Source organism: Schistocerca cancellata, chromosome 1 (assembly GCF_023864275.1).
Source record: "Schistocerca cancellata isolate TAMUIC-IGC-003103 chromosome 1, iqSchCanc2.1, whole genome shotgun sequence".
NCBI lineage: Eukaryota > Metazoa > Arthropoda > Insecta > Orthoptera > Acrididae > Schistocerca > Schistocerca cancellata.
In genome coordinates, this window is record NC_064626.1 from 13,385,594 (window position 1) to 13,406,964 (window position 21,371).

Here is a 21,371-nt window from a genome sequence, read left to right on the forward strand (position 1 = left end):
TCACGATTTTGCTCTCACTGTAACAAACCACTGATGATGTGCCACTTTCTTACTTAACATTAGTTTTTCAACACCTTATACTTTTAATGTGTCTGTGTCATCTGAGCCATCTGTCTCATGTATTAACCAAATTCATTGCATATTTGTAATGTTACCATTAGACACATCTCAGACATGCACGTTTCACTCTGTTGTTTGCATTACGTACATTTATTTGTTTATTTTTACAGATAGTATTATTCAGGGCTTTTACACCATAAAGAAAAAGGATCCACAAAATTGGCTATGTTGTTTGCAATATGTACATTTATTTGTATATTTTTACAGGTAGTGTTATTCGGGGCTTTTTCACCATAAGGAAGAAGGATCCACAAAATCGCCTCCCGACTTCATCTACGTGCTTCAATCTCTTGAAGTTACCAAACTATCAGAAGAAAAGTACACTGCGAGAGAAACTGAGATATGCAGTTTCTAGTAATACAGGATTTGAACTGTCTTAAATTAGACTGAATCAGACTACAGGCATGAGATACTACAGAGACTTCCTCCAGAGGCTACTATTTTAATTTAAAATGTAAATATTTGTGGAAACATCAAATAGATGAAAACATAAGTAATTTAACACTGTAAATATGTTTGTAGATATCCTGTTTATATTTAGCTTAAATGTGAATTACCATTTCATAAGATAATTTTAGTTTTGCAGTCAGTGTTATGTGGCCAGCATTTTTATTGTTGTATTTGTTACTGTTCTTTCTTCCAAAGATTTGCTCATTTGTAAATTGCTGGATTACTACATATTGTTTCAGTATGCTAACTCACTCAAGGTAGAACTAATTGAATAACGTTGTTGTTATTGTTGTTACTGTTGTTGGATCTTCAGTCCAAAGACTACTTTGATGCAGCTCTCCATTCTACTCTGTCCTGTGCAAGCCTTTATCTCTCTGAATAACTACTGCAGTGCACGTCTTGTTGAACCTCCTCACTGTATTCATTTGTTGGTCTCTCTCTCTAAAATTCTTACTCCTCATACTTCCCTCCAATCCTAAATCCAAAATCCCTCAATATCTCAGAATTTGTCTTATCAACCATCCCTTTTTTTAGTTAAGTTGTGCCAGAAATTTCTTTTCTTCCCAGTTCAGTACCTCCTTATTAGTTACATGTACTACCAGTCAGATTGTCAGCATTCTTCTGTAGCATCCCATTTCTAAAGCTTGTATTGTCTTCTTGTATGAGCTGTTTATCATCCACATTTGACTTTCACACAAGACTACACTCCAGACAAATACCTTCATAAAATATTTTGCAACACTTAAATTTATATTCACTGTTAACAAATTTCTCTTCTTCAGAAACACTTTGCCAGTCTACATGTTGTATGCTCTACACTTTGACCACATCAGTTATTTAAGTCCCCAAATAGGAAAACTCATCTACTACTTTTAGTGTCCTATTTCCTAATCTGATTCCCCAGCATCACCTGATTTAATTTGACTGCATTCCATTACCCTTTGTTTGCTTTTGTTAATGTTCATCTTATATCATCTTTCAAAACACTGCCCATCCCACTCAACTGCACTTACTAGGCCTTTGTTTTCCCTGACAGAATTACAGTGTCAACAGCAAACCTCAAAGTTGTTATTTCTTCTCCCTGAAATTTAATGCCTTCTGCGAATGTTTCTTTGGTTTCCCCCTTACTGCTTGCTCAATGTACAGATTGAATGTCAGGGATAGGCTACAAACCTGTTTCACTCCCTTTTCAGTCACTGCTTCCCTTTTATGGCTCTTGACTCTCATAACTGCTGTCTGGTTTGTGTACAAGTTGTAAATAACATTTTGTTCCATGTATTTTATCCCTGCTACCTTAAGATTTCAAGTATAAATCACTAACACAAAAAACCAAGATTACATGCACTGCTTGTGTGCATATGTATGTGCTGTATTAGATCAAGCAAACTATGCTTCTCAAAATGACAGTGATGCAGCTGGTAACCTCTTCAGTAGCAGAATAGCTGAAATGCTCTTTTTCCTTATTCTCTTATACTTAATACTGGAAAGAAGAATAATACAGAATGTAAAAGGTTATGCTGAGTGTTCCATATTTCACTTGGCTTAAGTACTACAAAATTTCATCACATTCCTCACAGGTCACACACATTTCACTTTGTTGTGCAGTAGATCAGTGCATCTGTGATTTCCCCAGGATGTTGTGATTGTTTGCTGGAAACATTTTAATTTCATTAAATAGAGGATTCTCAAGAGTAACAACATAATTATGAGATGTTAGGAGTGAATACATGCAGCATGCACATTCCGAAAGCATGCACATTCTGAAAACACAGTTCTTTCTGTGGCAGTAAGTCATAATTTCCTCTCAACACTTCCATGTATTTTTCATTAAGTTTTCCTTTTGAATTGATCATTCTTCAGTTCAGTGTATCAGTAAACATGAAATTTAAACTGTACAGATAACAGTTAATTAATGAAAATGTCTATATTCAGAAAATACTACTTGATTTCATTAAAAAGCACCATCATTGCAGTGACCAATCTTTAAAAATGGAAAACAAACAGTCTCAACCACAGAAACATTTATTCTGATGGTAACCAGTTTCGATCACTCTCTGACCATCTTCAGACCCTCATACTGTAATGGTAGGTGGTAGTGGTGATTGAAGCAGATGTTATGCTTCCACAAATGTTTTTTTCCATTTTTAAAGTACTTTTAGCCAGACTGCTGTTTCTCCAAGGGAAATGCTGTCATAAACTATGAATTATCACGCTTTTAATAAATCTGCGAATTTTGGAACACTGTGCTTCTTTTGTATTCGTTCTTAAAAAGAGAGGACAGCTGCAGTAGATTAATGATGGGGAAGTTATTACAGAATGCTGCAACAGATTGTGAATCTAATTCTTCATCAGTAGTTTTCACTCTACTGCGGCTGCATATTTTGTTACCTATTTTGTTCTTGTTATTTGTTACAATGTGTGCAGTGGATGGGAAGAATTACGCAAGTAGAACCTATTGGGTACACTTTTATTGTAAATAAAACTGATATGTAAATGCAGTTTGCTCCAAGTTATAGTCATTAAAATGCTATGTCCAATTTTAAGATTTAGTTCACAACTTTCTTGGACATGACTTGAGGATCTTATATGTGTCTTTAAAAGCTCGAAGGTAGCAGCTCACTGGTTGCCCCTTCTTCTCAATCATGTGAGATGTAGCTGTACATCTTAATTCCTGTAGCATTTTCCTACATTTATCAACACTGAATCAAATCTAATGCACATTCCTCCACTCCTGTTGGCCAGATCAAATCCAGCAGGTATCTCAAAGAGTTGAGTATATTAAAGTGAAGAGCGATGAAAGGCTGGTCTCACCACTGTCATTTCCGTGCCTCTGGAATGCTGAAGGTGATGGCTGTACACACTGTCGTCCTATTGAATTTTTATCAGTTTCAGAATGTATGGAGGGTAGAGTGGGTAGGAAGTTCAGCACAGTCACTATTGGTGTTACAATACATTAATAAGGCATGAATGTTTAGGCGTTACTGCTAAAAAGCTGCTTCTTAATTTTGGATGTATATTGTCTCAGGTTTTGTTTTTGGCTGTATTGTTTTGAAGATTGTTCTTACTTCCAGATATTTTGGACTGTGCTTTGTCCATGAAGAATTCACCCACTGTTTACCATGTTATTATATACAATTGGTCTTTAAGGATTTTGTTGTAATGAATTTTATGTCAATATTTATTCATTTTTTTCCCCATCTGATGTTACTGATACCCCAGTTTCCAAGAAGCTGTGGACATAGCGAATGGGAGTGATTTCATCAATATTTATTAATTTCCCGGTCATGTGATTTTAAGCTGACAAGTCTCGGTGTCTGTGCAAACCCTAGGAAGAGTCTGTTCCCCAGATATGTTAATTAAGACAGTAGATTTCAAATAGGAACAACTATGACTAACATTATCGAGCCTTGGCAGACGGCGTCATTGGCAGCCCTGAGATATGAGAATTGTTCAATTTCATCGCCATCTTCACAAAGCTATTTTGACCTGAGTTACTAATGCAATTTCTTCCAGTTGTAAATAAAGCTTTTCCAAAGTAGTGGAAGTCCTTTTACGTGTCACTTGCATGTGCAAGTGACACGTAAAAGGCACAGGTACTGCTATCACCTCAGTGTTGGTGCAGTATATTTTTTCTCTCTGAGATCTTTGAGAGGAAAATAATTGACCATTCTGACAGTGCAAATTGATCTGTATGAAATGCTGCCAATGCTGCTGTCTTGCCAAGCTTTAATATATTGATTATGCCTGCAATCTTTTCTGGTGGGTATGGACTGTATAATTTAAAGGTTACTTGTACAGTTGAAAATTATGACTTTTCCCGGTGGTAGTTATAATATATTTTTCTTTTCTATGCTTTTCTTCACAGTTTCATCCGTGTAGCTTTTTCATTTTGGATCTGATCATGTTTCACCTGATTTCCAGTATTCTGGCTAGTCCCTAATTCTTCCTCACCAGACTGAACTTTGCATTAAAACAACAGTCTAGGTCACTGTTATGTGCAGTATTATGATGGAGACAGCTGTTTTAACCCAGCAGTATCACCAAATCACTGACCATATTGTCCAAATTTATAGAATGAACATTGTTGAGTAGTCTTCGTTTCCTCCAGAGGCTTCTAATTTCATAAGTCTCTTTCACTAGCTTCATCGCAGATCAAACTGTATTCTTTCTGTAGACACCTTGGGGCACATTGAGTTGTCACAGATTTGATGCTAGAAAGCATTACTTTTTCAGAGGAGATCGCTGTTGACTTATTAAGTTTGATAATTATTATCTACAAACATAAAATCCTTCATAAGTTACTGCTGTCAACTAGTAAACTAATAACACTATTATTTTTTACTAAGACCTTTTAATCAATATTTCAGTTCTTGCTGTATTCATTCTTCTACCTCATTGCCCACATTTGTTTCATATGTTCTTATCCCTGTTTATAGAGCTGTTGTATGTTATGAGGCTGTCTTCATTTTCTTTGTTGTTCATCCCTGAAGACCACTCTTTGAATTTTGTTCCTAAATAAATTACGTATGTCCAGTATGTTGACGTTTGCTCATTTGAGGTCATTTAGTGTCTATGTGAACCATGCTGGTTGTCCTTGCAGCTTCATTATTTTACTAAAGATTTGCTTTATCAGTCCATCATTGCCCATTCTAGCCAAATGTCCAAAGAACAATATCCGTGATTTGCGCATTATGTGTATTATTCTCTCTACGTGTTCATATATTTTTTGTTCAGTTGTGCCCTTTTGTATTCTATTTTTGTTGTCCTTGGGCCAAGTATGCTTCTGACCAGTCTTCTTTCTATCTTCATAATTTTGTTTATGCGACCTTCCCACACTAGTTTTAGTGTTTTACCACAACATGGAGCATCAGGTTCACTACTGTAATGTAATGTTTAATTTTGGAGTCCCATAATGAAGCTTTCTTCTTTTATATGTTTCTTGTGTTCTGAAATGTAGTGTTCATCGTATTTGCTCTTATCTCTAGACTGTCCTAATCATTGTTCATGCTTAGCTACTCACCTAAACATTTGTATGAGCTGATTTTGTTGGTTTTGTTTTGATTTATGAGTAATTTCTGTGGAAAATTTTTAACTTTTGTGTTTGTGTTGCCTTTCTGTCTTTGGGAGAGAAATTTGTAAACCGCTTTTTCTACTTGCATAATTAGATTTTCTGCCTCGATTTTGCCATTTTTTGGTCTGTCTCTTCTCAAGGCAATATCATCTGTGAATGCCAGACAGTGTAAAAAGACTTTGCTTTCCCAATTTGGATTTTCTCCACACTCCAATATCTTCGTAAGGGTGCACAAAGTTTTTGGAGTATTCTCCACTGAACTGATGAAGTATTTGTTAATGTGTCTCAGATAATTTTTGTCGTTCTTAGATCCAAACCAAATTCTTTCATAATATTGACGAGTGATTTTCTGTCAGTGAAACTATATGCTTTCTTAAAATCTACCAAATGTAACTGTTGTATCTTTGTTTCTCAGTTGTCTCATTTGCAGAATAATTTTTAGATTCTGGATTTGTTTGCTATATGACATATTTTTTCCTGAAAAAAACATTATTATTGACAACAAAATGTATTGTACTACTTGACAGCCACGAATTACAATGCACTTTATGCTGTTTGATATTGTAGGCTTAATATTCCCTTGTAAGCTGTTGTAAATCCCTTTGTGATACCTGATGATGAACGGAGGGTTGAAACCAGTCATAATACAGAATTTTTTTATCAACAGCTCTTGACGACAGAATTAAAAACTTTTTTTTTCCCCTTACATTTGTATCTTCGGAGTATGCGGCAACTGCTGCAGTATCTTCTGGTGGCATATAGTGTGGTAGAATGGGATGAAATGGAGAATACCTGGTAATACGTATTGTTTTGTGCAGCTTGACTGATTTTTTTGCAGAAATTTTTATTGATTGTGATTGTGAAGACAGTATGTTCTGATATTCACTACAGGCTTAAGAGTAGTCATGTCATTCAGTTCTGTTCTGTTCTCAACTGCTGCAACTACTGGCCACTAGCTTGAATCACACAATTGTACCTCTGATATATAACTAAAGGTTGGACCTTGGTTTCTTGATTTAAAATAACAATAACACTATATTCATTCAGAACTCCAGAAAAATATATACACTTTCTTCTAGTTAGCCTCTTGGTCTGAAATTCATAGATCTTGGTTGCATTTGGCAGCCTTGTCTGTTAAGAATTTCTCTTGGAGTTTTTCTCCCCTGTACATTTCCCACAAGATCATTTTCAAGAGGTCTATTACTCATTTATTGTGATGCACAGTGCATATACAGTGTTTATGAATAGCTGCAGAATTGTTTTGTGTTGTGAACAGGGTGAAAATTCAGAGAAGTCTTTACCCTTACTATTTGTACTTTCTGTTTCCACTATTCTTTCGCTACAGAGGAAAAATCTTCTATTCTGCAAGTCATGAAGAGTAATTACAAAATCGTAAGTCTATTATGTAACAATATAATGGAAAGGGTAGTTGCTATTCTCAATAAAGCGGAAATGCCGTGCAGAAAGGCACAACAAAAAGACTGTCGGAATGTTAACTTTCGGCCAACGAGGCCTTTGCCAGAAATAGACAACAGACACACATTTGTGCAAATGCAACTCACACACATGTGACCACAGCCTCTGGCATCTGGCTCCAGCCGTCTATTTTTGACAAAGGGCTCGTGGCCGAAAGCTAACTTTCTGACAGTCTTTTTGTTGTGCCTTTCTGTGACTCAGCATCTCTGCTTTATGGTGAGTAGCAACTATCCTTTTCATTATACTGTTACATTCCTTCTTAGATTTTCCGTTGTTTAAGTCTATTATGTAGTGCAGAATACAATTTTGACTGATAATTTGTACCAGTATTTGCATAACAGAAGTTAATCATTTAACAAATAACCACATTAAAAGTTGCTTTAATTTTTATCTTTGGTTTTTTACTCATATTTTTAGATTTTAAAAGGTATTTGACATGAAACATTTGAGGACCAAAACACTGTTTCTCTAGTGTGTAATACATTTTACTTGTTGTGTTGTTTTGCAATGAAGTCCTGAAACTATACATGGAAGAACTTTGTAAATGAGCAGTTCGTTTGCTTGCAGAAGCCACAGAGGACCTTATGTGTAGACATCAATTTTAGGAAATATAAACATTAAATCTTCAAAATAATTTACTTTGCTCTGAACTGTTATCAATTCAGAGGAAAAATAAATTTTATTGCTTACAAATCAATATTTTCAAAACACACATTTTTAGCATATTTTTTAAGACAGGCATTTTGTAACTATCAGTCTTATCATTTAAGTTTTACAAATTAATTTGGTTATTAGATATGACTGCTGCATATTGTAACTATCAAATATTACTGTAAACTTATCTTAGAATTGTGATAAAAAAATGTTTTATCAATGATCTTTTTTTCTGCAATGTAAAAGATATATTTTGAAATGCTCTATAAAATGTGAAACTAGCTGTGATATGGTATTTTAAACTAGATTCTAAAATAAAATGTAGTTTTGTCAAGAAAGGACAATGTGTAAGAAAAAACCTTTGTACATGATATGTAAGACTGCTTTGGAATTTTACAAGTCACTCTTACATGTTTTTCAGTAAATTTTGAGTTTGTTTTTATATGTATTTCTGATAGACAGGGACAGGTATTTTAAAATATGGAATGGAATTTATTACACTGATACCACAAAATATGCAAGATATATCAGTTGTATTGTTGTCCTAACTGTTCCAAGGTTTTGGCAGTCATGTACACAGAAATGTGTGAAGTATTTGAGACAATGGACAAAATGCCCTTTTCACCATCATGCAATGTGCCTAGTTTAAGTTCAAAGGGAAAATTTGAAATACCCTAAATGCGCAAAATAATGTCTGTGCAGACTGTCAAAATTATTTTCCTAAATATGTTATTACCATAATGATTGTATAAAATTACAAATGGATAATTGTTCCAAAGACTTTTGTAGGTTGTATGTTGATTGTATTTTGGAATAATTATGCAATTGATGCATGTACGTTGTTTCTGCTTTTTTTATCAACATACTCCTTCAAAGGTAGTGTGTGTGTGTGTGTGTGTGTGTGTGTGTGTGTGTGTGTGTGTGTGTGTGATGGAGGGAGGTTATTTAACACACTTTCCAAGTTATATACAATATGCATAACACCAGGTACTGTAGCCAGTCACGTGGAAGAAAATATAAAGTTCACTGACAATCATAAACAGTAACAACAACACTGGAAGTGTATTTAATTACGTATGGTCTGAAAGTAAGCAAGAATCCAGATTTACAAAACCATATAATAGTAAAACAAAAGTAGGAGGTACTACTGTAAATGCTCAAATACCTGTGAGCAAAAATAGGAAGCATCTCTTAAACTAATTTATTGCAATTACAACTAGCTAAGGTTGTCTGTCTTAAAGTTAAATTAGATAAAGCATGAAGCTGTGTATTGATTCTCCCTCCCTCCCTCCCTCCCTCCCTCCCTCCCTCCCTCCCTCTCCCCTCCCGCTCCCCTCCCTCACTCCTTCTCTCCTCACACCCTCCTCCTCCCCCCCCCCCCATCTACACAGTTACCACATTTTTATCTCAGAAATGAAGCATGCATTAGAGACACACAGTATTTTTATTGAAGTTTTCTTGTTGTAGAGGTAGCCTAAAATCCTAGCAATGTGCACAGTGGAGTCAGTGTCTGCTGGTACCTTTTGATTAGTGTTAGATGTTCTCTCATTATTTTTTCTAAATTGTTGCACAGTATTTTTGTAGAAACTAAATCTCAATTTACATTGTTTTTATTAATTCCAAGATCTAATTCGATCTTCTGCAGAAAATTTGGTGAACTCATTGCTTTCCTCGTTACTGACATCGAAACAGTCAGCTGCATATAGAGTAAAAAGTAAATGAAAAAAAAATGTTAATAAAGATAATACCTCACTGAATAGTAGGGCTGTTAAGTCAAGACTAAAAACTTCACTTTTTGTGGGTTGGGGGGGGGGGGGGGGTTCGTGTGTTTCTGTTTCTTTAACCAGACTTAGCCAGCCAGTTTTATGTGGTGGTCACTTATGCTCTGAAGCATGGTGCAAATGTTAACACCCATTGCTAAACATGAAAGAAATGAGAAGAGCCAGAGAAAAAATCTTAAGACTCACAAGGGGTTGAACATCCGACCTTTGAACTTATTATTCGATAAGCGTGTAATTGCCGATTTGCATAATCCCATCTTGAAGGACCAGGAACTATGATTTGCTGATTATTTAGTTAACTGTCACAGGTTCATACATATCCCCTCATACATTTTGAATGATTCCGTTCATTTTCAAAATGTTACCTGTGTTTTGATCAAATGATTGTAAAATAATTGCAGTGTAAAGTATACAAGTTTTATTCTCTTCCTTCAGCATTGTCTCTCCACTGCACAACAGACTTCCATATACCTCTCATGACTTTGACATTTTTATTTTTGTCACAAAGGACTTCAGGTATCCTTTTCTTCCATTCACCTCACATTCTCAGAATCCGGACTTCCAGTACTTGCCGTAATTGATCCGAGGTATTTGAAGTGATCTACTCTCTTTTGGCTCTCTGCATTCATTATGACTGCATTCATCTTCCTCTTTTTCCCCAGGCATAAATACCCCATTTTTCTTCTACTGATTTTAAGCCTCCAGTCTTGCACTTAACATCAGATTTGGGGGTGCTGCTCAAAACAGTGTCACATGCAAACAACATTCTCAGCAAATAGCGTGCACTGGAGGGCCCGATCTCAGAATACCTTCCGGCAGGATGTTCGTAACAAGATCAAAGATGTAGGTGCCGAGCGCAGATTTCTGATGGAAGTAGATTTATTCCGTTGTGCCGATTGGCGGTTTTCTGAGGTCTCCTACAACGACACCGACCCACAATGTTGCACCACTACACCAGTCGTCGTTCCGGCTCTGCAGCTGCACCGGCTGGAGTCAGCCGAACTTTGCCTGGCCTGCAGGAACCAGACTAATTCCCTTGGGTACACACAACTGCCGTAAAGGCTGCCACATACACGGACCTTTTGGTGCATCTGCTGCGCCACTTTCCTCAGCAAATCCGAGCCCACATAGCTAGACCATGAAGTGGCTCTTCAGGATAAGTATATTTATTTATATTTTTCTCATTTGTTTGGTGTCTTTAAAAACACAGGTGAGTGTAATTGTGTGGTCCAAAATGCAAAAATTGTAAAATTATATTTACTTGAAATCTATCATTCAAAGAGATTTATATACATACTTTGATTTTTACTTTTCAGTTATCTGACTATTTTAGAAAATTATTTCAAAATTTGTTTTACTTTTATGTAATTTGCAACTGAGCAGTAAAATCAGCAAACATAATGGACTGATTTACTTCCAAGGATATTACTTGAAAATGAAAATATAACAGTATTATAATTAGCCTCGACGTATTTGTACTTTAAGATCGTGGACTCAAATATTGAAATTATTGTGGATCCACACAACACTCTAAGAATACTCCTCTTACTATAATATTCAAGCTGCGGTAGTCGAACTTGGATCTCAGCGTAAGATGAAAAGTAAAATCTTAAAACCAGTGCTGCTCTCCGCTGTGGCTCAATGCTGTGAAAAAATGTTTGTTAAATGGTAAAGTGGACGATCTTTGCACTTCCACTATGATTCCGCTTTTTGGGCCAACGCGTAATGGCATCTGTTGAAGCAGCGGCAGCTAAAATTGTGGAGCAAAATTAATTCAATACAAGGAACATGAAAGAAGGCTCACAGTATATCAAAATAACTCACATGCAAACTTTAACTTACTATATTGTCCCAGAAGAAGCTGAGTAGCTCCGGGGGGGTGTAGTGGTTATGATACTAAACTGTTGCATGGAGGGATGTGAGTTCAAAACTCACCTGGACTGAACAATTTTAATTTCTGTATTTGGTTCGAGTACATTCTAGAAATATCCACAAATGTCAAGAGTCATTGTACTGGAATGTTCTGTAGCTGTATACGAGGTGTGACAATAAAGTAATGAGACTCATTTTCTTTGCAAGATATGGCAACCCTGCAGGCTTGCGTAGGCACAATATCTTTGACCTTGGTCTACAAGTTGTTTCTAGTCGAAGCGGCACATCAATGCAACTGCTCCATCGTGAGTTGTGCTGCAGTCAACATGTGTTTGTGTCTCTCATCACGGAAATGGAACCGCATAATATTGCACAACGGTATGCCATTTCTTTTGTTAAACTGGGTGAAAATGCGACGACAATTTACAGTAAGCTTCAGAAGGCTTTTGGAGAGGAGGTTATGTTAAGAGCTCAAGTTTTTCATTTGCATAATATGTTTAGTGAGGGCAGAATGAATGTTGAAGATGAAGACCGCAGTGGACGACCATCAACTTCACGGACAGATGTCAACTTGGTCAGGGTGCGTGAACTCGTACAATCTGAATGAAGATTATCCATGAAAATGATTGCATAAGAACTGAACATCAATTGAGAAACTGTTCGTCTAATAATAACTGAAGATCTTGGTATGAGAAAGATTTATGCAAAAATGGTCCCCAAGAATCTCACACCACAACAGAGAGAAACACAAAAAAATGTGGCAGCCAATCTGTTGGAGCAAACAGAAATCAATCCAGAATTGTTGAGCCGTGTTATCACTGTGATGAAAGTTGGTTTTTGCAGTACGATCCAGAGACAGAACGCCAAAGTTTGCAATGGTGCTCACACAGACCAAAAAAAGCTTGCATGTCAAAGTCAAAAGTGAAATGCATGCTTGTGTGCTTCTTTGATTCCAAGGGAATTGTTCATAAAGAGTGGGTGCCTCCTGGACAAACAGTTAACCAGTATTACTACAGAGAAATTTTAGAAAGAATTCCTAAAAAGAGTTCTTTGTGTCCGTGCCAACATTGCTGATAATTGGATTCTGCATCACGATAATGCACCTTCCCATACTCCTCTGTCGGTACAGCAATTTTTTATCTCAAAACAAATTTCAGTATTACCACAGCCACCTTATTCACCAGATACCGCTCCGTGCGACTTTTTTCTATTTCCAAGAGTCAAAATGGCGGTCAAGGGATACCATTTTCAAACAACACAAGATGTCCAAAAAGGTGTGACGAGGGTCTTGGAGGATATTACAGAAGATGATTTCCAGAAATGTTACCATCAATGGCAGAGGCGCTGGAAAAAGTGTGTGTAATCAGAAGGGAACTACTTTGAAGGGCACAACAATAAATTTGGCTAAAACGGTAAGCAACATTTTTTTTCACATCAGTCTCATTACTTTATTGACACACCTCGTATATACTGTATGTGTTCTGGCCGAAGGCAATTCGCTCCACATTGTTGTATGTGCAAGTGCTGAATAAACCTTCGTTAAGTGAAATTAGTGTTCATCATTCATCTAATTACACCTTCTTCCATGTGACATTCTGGTGGAGACGCTGGGTATTGGAACTCGTGATAGTGCACATTATCGATGGCACAGTGACTCCCATCAGGCCACGACAGACCTGCTGTTTACATGGCGAGAAACCTGTGTTCGAGCCATATTCAACAGATCGCAATCTATCGGAGACAGAAGAAGAAGAGGATGTTACGATGACAGCAATTGTGTGCCACCGCACGAGACATCCTCCCGGGTTTTCTGGTGACGATGACCAAGATCCAAACAAGTGGCTGAAGGTATATGAGGGTATAGCCAAATTTAACAAATGAGATGACACCGTGTGTTTGGCTAACGTCTTTTTCTACTTGGAGGGCACTGCCAAGCAATGGTATGAGATCAACGAGGAGAAGTTCACATACTGAGAAGTATTTCAGGCAGAACTGCGCAAGTATTTCGGTGACACACAATGACAGAAATGCAAGGCTGAAGATTAATTAAAGTGCATGGCACAGTGTCCAGGAGGAACTACAGCATCCTACATTCAAGACGTCTTAGAGATGTGTAAAATAGTGAATCCTAGAATGGAGGAGGAAGATACGGTTGCACATCTCATGAAAGGTGTTGCTGAGGACATGTATCAACCTCATGAAGGAGGTTTCGACAGCAGACAACTTCATAAAATGGTGCCAGTATATCGAGACAATGCATCAAAAAATAATTACACACAAGAAGTTTGAACGGCTTCCAAATGTTGTATCGATGTCTGTGATGGAGGAAGGAACTGATTTCATAAGTGTTCTTTGTGAGATAGTGAGAGAGAAAGTTCAGAAGGCAATTGGATTGTACGGTGAGCAAAAAACCAAGACGCTTCAAGGGGTCATAACGGAGGAAGTGGAACAGACTTTGAACCCAATCTCTCGTTCTTAATTTCCCTATAAAACGGTGAAAAAGTCAAGATCCAGGTGGAGTTACATTCCTACAATGCCTCCTGAGGAACCTGTTTGGGCACCAAGGAAGATTAACATCTGGAGGACTCAGGATAACCAACCAGTATGTTTCCACTATGGACAACCGGGACATGTGGTGTGCTATTGTTGAGAAAGGTGGCAGATATTTGATGATGCCCTTGCCAGAAGACAGCAGACTGATCTTAGCCGACGCCAACTCTGGGACTACGAAGATGAACAAGAAGACGTGGGTGCAATATGGCGTAGGTCACAATCCTCCGCTGTCGATCACTACAAAAATAATAAGAAACTATGTCGATATCCTCATGGATGGCCAACCAGGCCAAGCTCTTGTGGACTTTGGAGCATCAGATTCAGTCATTTCGGAGAAGTACTGTTGCCAATTGCAGAAAACCGTATTTGTAGACAACAAAACATCTCTGCTGAAGGTGGCTTATGGGAAATATCTAAAATCTACAGGAAGATGTACCATTCGTGTGGGTATAAGTGTAGTCATGACATCATTCTCGGATGGGAGTTTTTGAAAGCTTCTCAGCCAGTTATAGATTTTGGTCAGTCAAAGATTAATGTTAGACGTGATGAGATACTGTGGACAGGAAGATGCACATCTGAGTGTGTGGAGACTGTGTGCCGGATGATGTAATCATTCCTGCAGTCAGCACTAGAAAGGTAACTGTTGCGTGTAATACCGTGCATCAACCCCTTGATCTTGCAGTGGAATGTAAAAGAAGCATACTACTGAAGAATAACTTGGTCATCTCAGCCTCTCATTTAAGAACGGATTTGGTGAATTGTGGATAGTTAACTGTAGCCAAGAACTGCAGATCCTTCCAAGACACATGTGCGTAGCAAGTGCTGAGCCATGAATTGAAGAACAGCTGAGCGTTACAGAAATCTCCCATGCCAAGTATGTGGGCAAAATTTGCGCTACCACTACAAGACAAGATCTTCTAGCTCGACTATCACCAGATCTCACTAAGGAACAACAGAAGCAGCTACTTGCCATTCTTCAAAAGTTCTCTGAATGCTTCAATCCACAGGTGAAGAGCAAATTAGACAAATCGATTGTGAAGCACCATGTGTCAGCAATGGAATGTTGAATAATTCGCGATGAGGTAGAGAAAACGATGAAGAAGGACATCATTCAGCCTTTGCAGAGCCCGTGGTCGTCAACAGTGGTCCTTGTTAGGAAGAAGGATGGCAGTTGGCACTTTTATGTTGATTACAGGAAGCTTAATAAGATAACTAAACAGGACGTTTACCCTCTTCCACGAATTGGCGCTACACTAGATCAGTGGTGGTCAAACTTTTTTGCTCAGGGGCCAAAACCAACAATATGATGTGGCACTTGGGCGACAGATTTCCAGGTCTTTTTATTAACTGACAAAAAATGTAAATGGTCTGTTATGAACCTCCAGTAGACTAGCTATAGAAAAGGAGCAAGAGGTTTACCACTGACTTTCTAGCACTTATCATTAATGTCAATACCATTTGGACCACTACATGTAGAATGCTCTCTGTTTCAGATTGTTGCCACCCTCAATGACCCGTAAACTGTAACACTAATTGCCTGACGAAATGTTGCTGCGTTGTCTTTGTGAACAGATGGTTAAAACAGCAAATGGGCTTACACCTACTTAAATGTATTATGTAACATTAGACACGATCACAACTGTTTTCTACATGTTTTGAAAGTCATTTTTCTTCGACTCACTTGACTGAACTACAACAGCCTTAATTTTGTTTCATACTAGATGAGGTACCTGGCATTGGCTGGATATGTATTTATTCCAATCTTATGTTATTCTGTCTCTTCCTTCCCTCACTCTCTGTCATCCATCTCAACTTTCCCCTCACTCACCATCTCTTCACCCCTTTATCTGTCCTTTTTGCACTCCCCCTGTATGTGTCCGTGTCTTCCTCCCCCTTCTCCCTCCACATTACCATCACCCGACCCAATAAGACGTTGCCTTTGCTTACCCCACAATATTTCTTTACAGATTGAAGATAATATATGTATCAGTGTGGTTGAAATCAATCCGAGGGTTTAGGAGGAGAAGTGGAGGATAAACAAACAAACAAACAAACACACACACATACACACACACACACACACACACACACACACACACACACACATATATATATACATTATAAGAGCTAATGACTAATTATTTCTTTTAACAAATATGTACCACATATTCTATAATGCATATTCATGAATGCAACGCACTTTTATTTAAGATTGATACAATAGCAGATAATTGGTATGAGGCAAACACACCCATTTGTTGTCAGCACTGAGAAACAAACACGAAAACATTTCCGTTATTACGTCCCCTCCCACCACAACAACAAAACCATCTCCCCTGTACCAAGTGGCACCTATAAAGGTGATAGAACAACTTTACGTGCTGCTACTTACAATTCTTCCAGTATATTTTTCATTTGACGAAGGAAACAGGTACAACTGACCGCTACAAACCATTTATTCTTTACTGGAAGTGTGTATATATCATTTACCATTCTTCAGAAACTGTAAACATTAGCACCTGTTAAAATGAAATTTTAGTACTTTCAGAAACAAACCACTCACAGCTGTTGGATTATGTGACTCCTTCACCAAACAACATTGCTGTGCAGTTGATGACAACAGTAAGCCATGTTTATGACACTGAAATTCTGCAATACAGGGAAAAACATTCTTAAATACCCGTTTGCCAGTTTGAAAACTAGTAGAGTATGAGGGATATATTCTTGGGAGACATATGAGTAGTGTCACGTTGTCAACAATTACATTTTTAGTCAGTCTTCGCTGCTGATCAAATTTCTATTAACTGGAAAAAAGGACACAGTGCATCTGACTAATTCATTCCAGTTTAATTATCTCTGTGAAAATAAAATACACATGACTTGCATAATCTTACAATATTCATGTAGCTATGAAGGATGAAGGGAAAGAAGGGAATCATTACTAATTTTGAGCCACTACCAAAAACAAATCTGGGATCAGTGTATCTTGTTCCTGAAATATATTTCAAAGTACTTTAATGCAAGATGAGATAGATGTATTATTAAAATAGTATATTACATTATTCAAATGGCCACAAAAACTTTATTATAATTGCACTAATTTCAAACTTTTAAAAAATGTCAAAATAAATAAGAAATTTAAAAAATAAGAAAAAGACAAATGCACTGCACATGAAACAGGCTATGTAAGAAAACTACAGGTCTCTTATTGAGTCTGATTTTTATTCATTATAATTGCAAAACAAATTTAAATACAAATATATAATGTTTCATTAATTTGATGTTGGAACTTTTTTGGCTATGTCATCTAGATCTGCGTTGTTTGGGTTGCATGCGATCCCCATTGCGTCTTCTAAATGACTGGACAACCGATTATGATTTTTTTTTCAGGTACTTCATTTTTGAAAATGAAGCTTCACAAAGGAAAGGTAAAGGAAATAGTTTTAAAATGAACTGTGCACAGTCTCGAAATTTGTTATAATTGTTAGGCACACATTTCCAAAATTCAGTGTACTGTTGTGTTTCACGATGTTCTATAAACAGAGCTTTAAGGTGTGTGTCATGCTAAAGTTTGATTATTTCATGTAGCAAATTAGTTTTAGGATATCCAAATTGGCTGAATAATTTGAGATCATCATGTCCAACATGCCGGGGGTTCTCTAAGAGAATGAAACAGCTTCGAATATTCCTAATCTTTTTTTTTTATTTCTTCCAATTAGGCTTCCAAATATTCTTTCATGTTTTGGTAAATAGTTTTGGTTATAATTAAGCTTGGTCGGAGCATAGCAACAGTTGGAAAATTACACAGATCTTTTACTTCGAGTTCATTTATATATAACTGCAGTTTGGCTTCAAATGCAAATATTTTGTTAGTCATTTACTCAATTATCTTGTTTGGTTCTTGTAATTCCAAGTTAAGTGTGTCGAATTTTTGTGTAATATTGGTAAAAAAAGCTGTAAGTATCCACCGTCCATCATCATCGTGTTCAGGATAATTTTTGCCGCTTTGTTGTAAGAATAAAATAATTTCAAATTGACAAACCGTTCCAGCACTTTTCCTTTGCTTAGCCATCTGACAGCAGTATGTAGGAGAACATCACTGTAACAAGCTTGCAATTCCTGCAGAAGTTCTTTAAATTTTCGGTAATTAAGTTCACAGGCACGAATGAAATTTATAACTCTTATAACCATTTGCGTAACATTCTTCAATTTCGTATTTGACATGCCAAACTTTCTTGATGCAGTAAGCAGTGAACGGAGAGTAAATTTAGCAAATTCCATTCCTTCTTAATCAGTGCTATCAAACCATTGTCGATGCCCGTGATTGACGGACAACCGTCTGTATGTACTGATATTAATTTGCTGAGAGATAAGTCTTCTTTTTTTACAAATTCTTTAATTGCATCCACAAAATCACATCCTTTTGTGTGACCTTTCATGGTTATAATTGCTAAAAAAATCTTCCTCTGTTACCCCATCATTTCTGCAGTAACACACAAATAATGAAAACTGAGCCATCAAAGGTAAATCTGTACTGGAATCACATGCAAGACAGAAGTATTTGCATAGTTTGACTTTATTAATTACTGCCTCAAACATATATTTTGAAATATCGTCTATATTTACTGTTGGAGAAATTTAGAAACAAAGTTTCAGAAACAGTCATCATACATTCCTTCACTAATTCAGCATCAGGGAAAGCTTTCATATTTTTTGCCAGAATATTACACACTCGGTATGATGCTCTTGTGACAGCCCCACTTTGCCCAACTGCTGCTAACAAAACGTTTTGCTGACGACGAATGGTAGGTTTTAGATGAGCAATTTTTTCCTTTCTTTCATTTGAATTCAAAGTAAAAGTTATTGTAAATGAATTGTGCTTACTTGTGCAGTGGCGAAATAAACTGTATCTCTTCAGTCCCACAATCGTATCCCCTGTATTAAGCAAGTAGTAGTACCTTCGTTACGTCCACTCATAAAGCAAAACTCTTCTTCCCATATTTCTTGGAAACTTCTTTTCTCCTCACACAGTTTCCTCTTAGTCACTGTTGTTGAGGGTACATCAGACATTATTTATTCCACTATTAATTATATCACCAAACATGAGCACAAGTACACTCAATACGCGCCGAACGCTAAAGGGCACCGAAACTTGGCTCACGATTGACACACTGACACGACAAAGCTAACAATGAGGCGGCTGCGAGTCAAACCTGAGCGGCCGTGGGAATGCAGCGCGTTTGATGCACGGCTCACATTGTTGGCTAACTGGCCGCTCATGCCTTTAGCGCTGCGGAACACTGGCAAGTGGCGCGTTAAATGAAAGTGGTGGATGGTTTTCAGTTACCTAATTACTTCCCCGACTTTAATCACAATTCTATGCAGTTTCCGTAAGCAAAACACCGCTACGCCAGACAAGTAGATAACTAATGCTACCCGTGAAGCCGAGGAGGGTCACGAGCCACATGAAAACATGATCTGGGCCGCAGTTTGACGACCACTGCATCAGATTGTCTGAAGGGGGCTAAGTTTCTCTCAATTATGGACATGTACTCGAGATATTGACAAATCGAAGGATCGTGAGAAAACTGCATTCATCACCCCTGAGGGACTGTATGAGTTCAAGGTAACGCCAATTGGTTTGTGTAATGCACCAGCAACTTTTGAACGGATGATGGATAGTCTTCTAAGGCACCTGGAGTGGACGATGTGTCTTTGTTCTTTAGATGACATTATAGTGTTCTCAGAGACATTTGATGAACAAAGAAAAAGACAGGGCCGTTCTTAACAGTGTCCAACAAGGCGGACTGTAACCTAATCCAAGAAAGTGTCTCTTTGGAGCAAAAGAAATCAAAATACTTGGGCACCTTGTGTCAAACGAAGGTGTGCTGCCAGACCCAGAAAAGGTGACATCTATAACGGAATTTGCTATTCCTAAAAGTATTAGAGATGTGAGAAGCTTCCTGGATTATGTTCTTGTTAGCGTCGTTTTATCAAAGACTTTTGTATCGAAGCCACGCCACTTCAAGAGTTGTTAAAAGCCGATGCTAAATCTATCTGGGGTGGTGCTCAACAAGATTCTTTCAATGTGCTGCAAAAAGCTCTGACGACTGACCCTGTACTTGGTCTGTATGGTGAGAGAGCACCTACAGAACTACACAATGATGCCAGTGGATATGGGATCGGTGCTGTTCTAGTGCAAATTTTGGATGGAAAAGAGGTTATAGCCTATGCTTCTAGGACACTTACAAAAGCCGAGAGAAACTACTAACCACAGAAAGAGAATTGCTGTGATCTGGGCCATTCACGGTTATTACAGACCAGCATTCACTTTGTTGGTTGACAGGTCTTAAGGATCCAACAGGACGACTCACTAGGTGGGCACTACGTCTTCAAGAGTATGACATTACCATAGTCTACAAAAATGGAAGAAAACACCAAGATGCCGACTGTCTCTCAAGAAACCCTGTGCAGGACCATCAAGACTTTGATGAAGACAGTGACTGTCTCGCTGCACTCCAGGATCTCTCTGCTGACCAGGAGGAGGACGCCAAGATATCTCAAATTATGCTGGCCTTAAATCGACAAGAGGATGTGAAAGGACAATTTAAGGTAGTTAATGGATTACTTTGCAAGAAAAACTTTGATCCATTTGGAAAGAGATGGTTACCAACGATTCCTAAGCACATGCGAGTAGATGTTCTACAGAAATTCCATGAGACACCTGAGGCCAGACATCTAGGATTTATTAAGACATATGATAGAATCCGCAAGAGATTTTTCTGGCCAGATTTATTTAGGAGTGTCCGCCACTAGTGTCGCATTGTCGAGAGTGCCAGAGGAGAAAGGCAGTTCCTCAGAAACCACCTGGCCGACTCATTCCACCAGCCAAAACGCCTTTTCAGCGTGTTGGAATTCACCTCCTCGGACGATTTACAACTCCGGCTGGTGTCAATAGATGGATTATTGTTTGCAGTGAGTATCTGACACGCTATGCATTACAAAAGCCGTCAAAACAGCCGAAGCATCCGAGGTAGCCAAATTCATCGTGGAAGACATTTTATTAAATCACTTTGTCCCAAGGTCGTTAATTACGGATCGAGGGAATGTTTTCCGTCGAATTTTGCGATAGAGATAAACTGTCAGTGCAACATTACTCATCAGATGACGACTGCCTACCATCCGCAAACTAACGGTCTTACTGAACGCCTTAATAAGACCTTGGCCGACATGCTATCAATGTTCGTCAATGTTGAGCAGAGCATCTGGGATGAGGTGCTACCTTTCGTGACGTTTGCCTACAACACCGCCAAGCAAGACACCTCAGGATTTATGCCATTTTTCCTGGTGCATGGGCGTGAGGTGACTACGACGATGGACACCGTGTTTCCGTT

General features: G+C 37.8%; 1 protein-coding gene across 1 annotated transcript in view; it reads left to right on the top strand.

Annotated features, from left to right (window-relative positions):
• The window catches only part of LOC126164184 (ubiquitin-protein ligase E3B), a 313,945-nt gene extending 305,337 nt beyond the window's left edge, over nucleotides 1-8,608 (top strand). The window contains exon 17 of the mRNA XM_049920218.1: nucleotides 328-8,608. Within this exon, the coding sequence (XP_049776175.1) occupies nucleotides 328-500 (173 nt within the window). The 3' untranslated portion in view covers nucleotides 501-8,608. The remainder of the gene's footprint in view (nucleotides 1-327) is intronic.
• The last annotated feature ends 12,763 nt before the right edge of the window (nucleotides 8,609-21,371 follow it).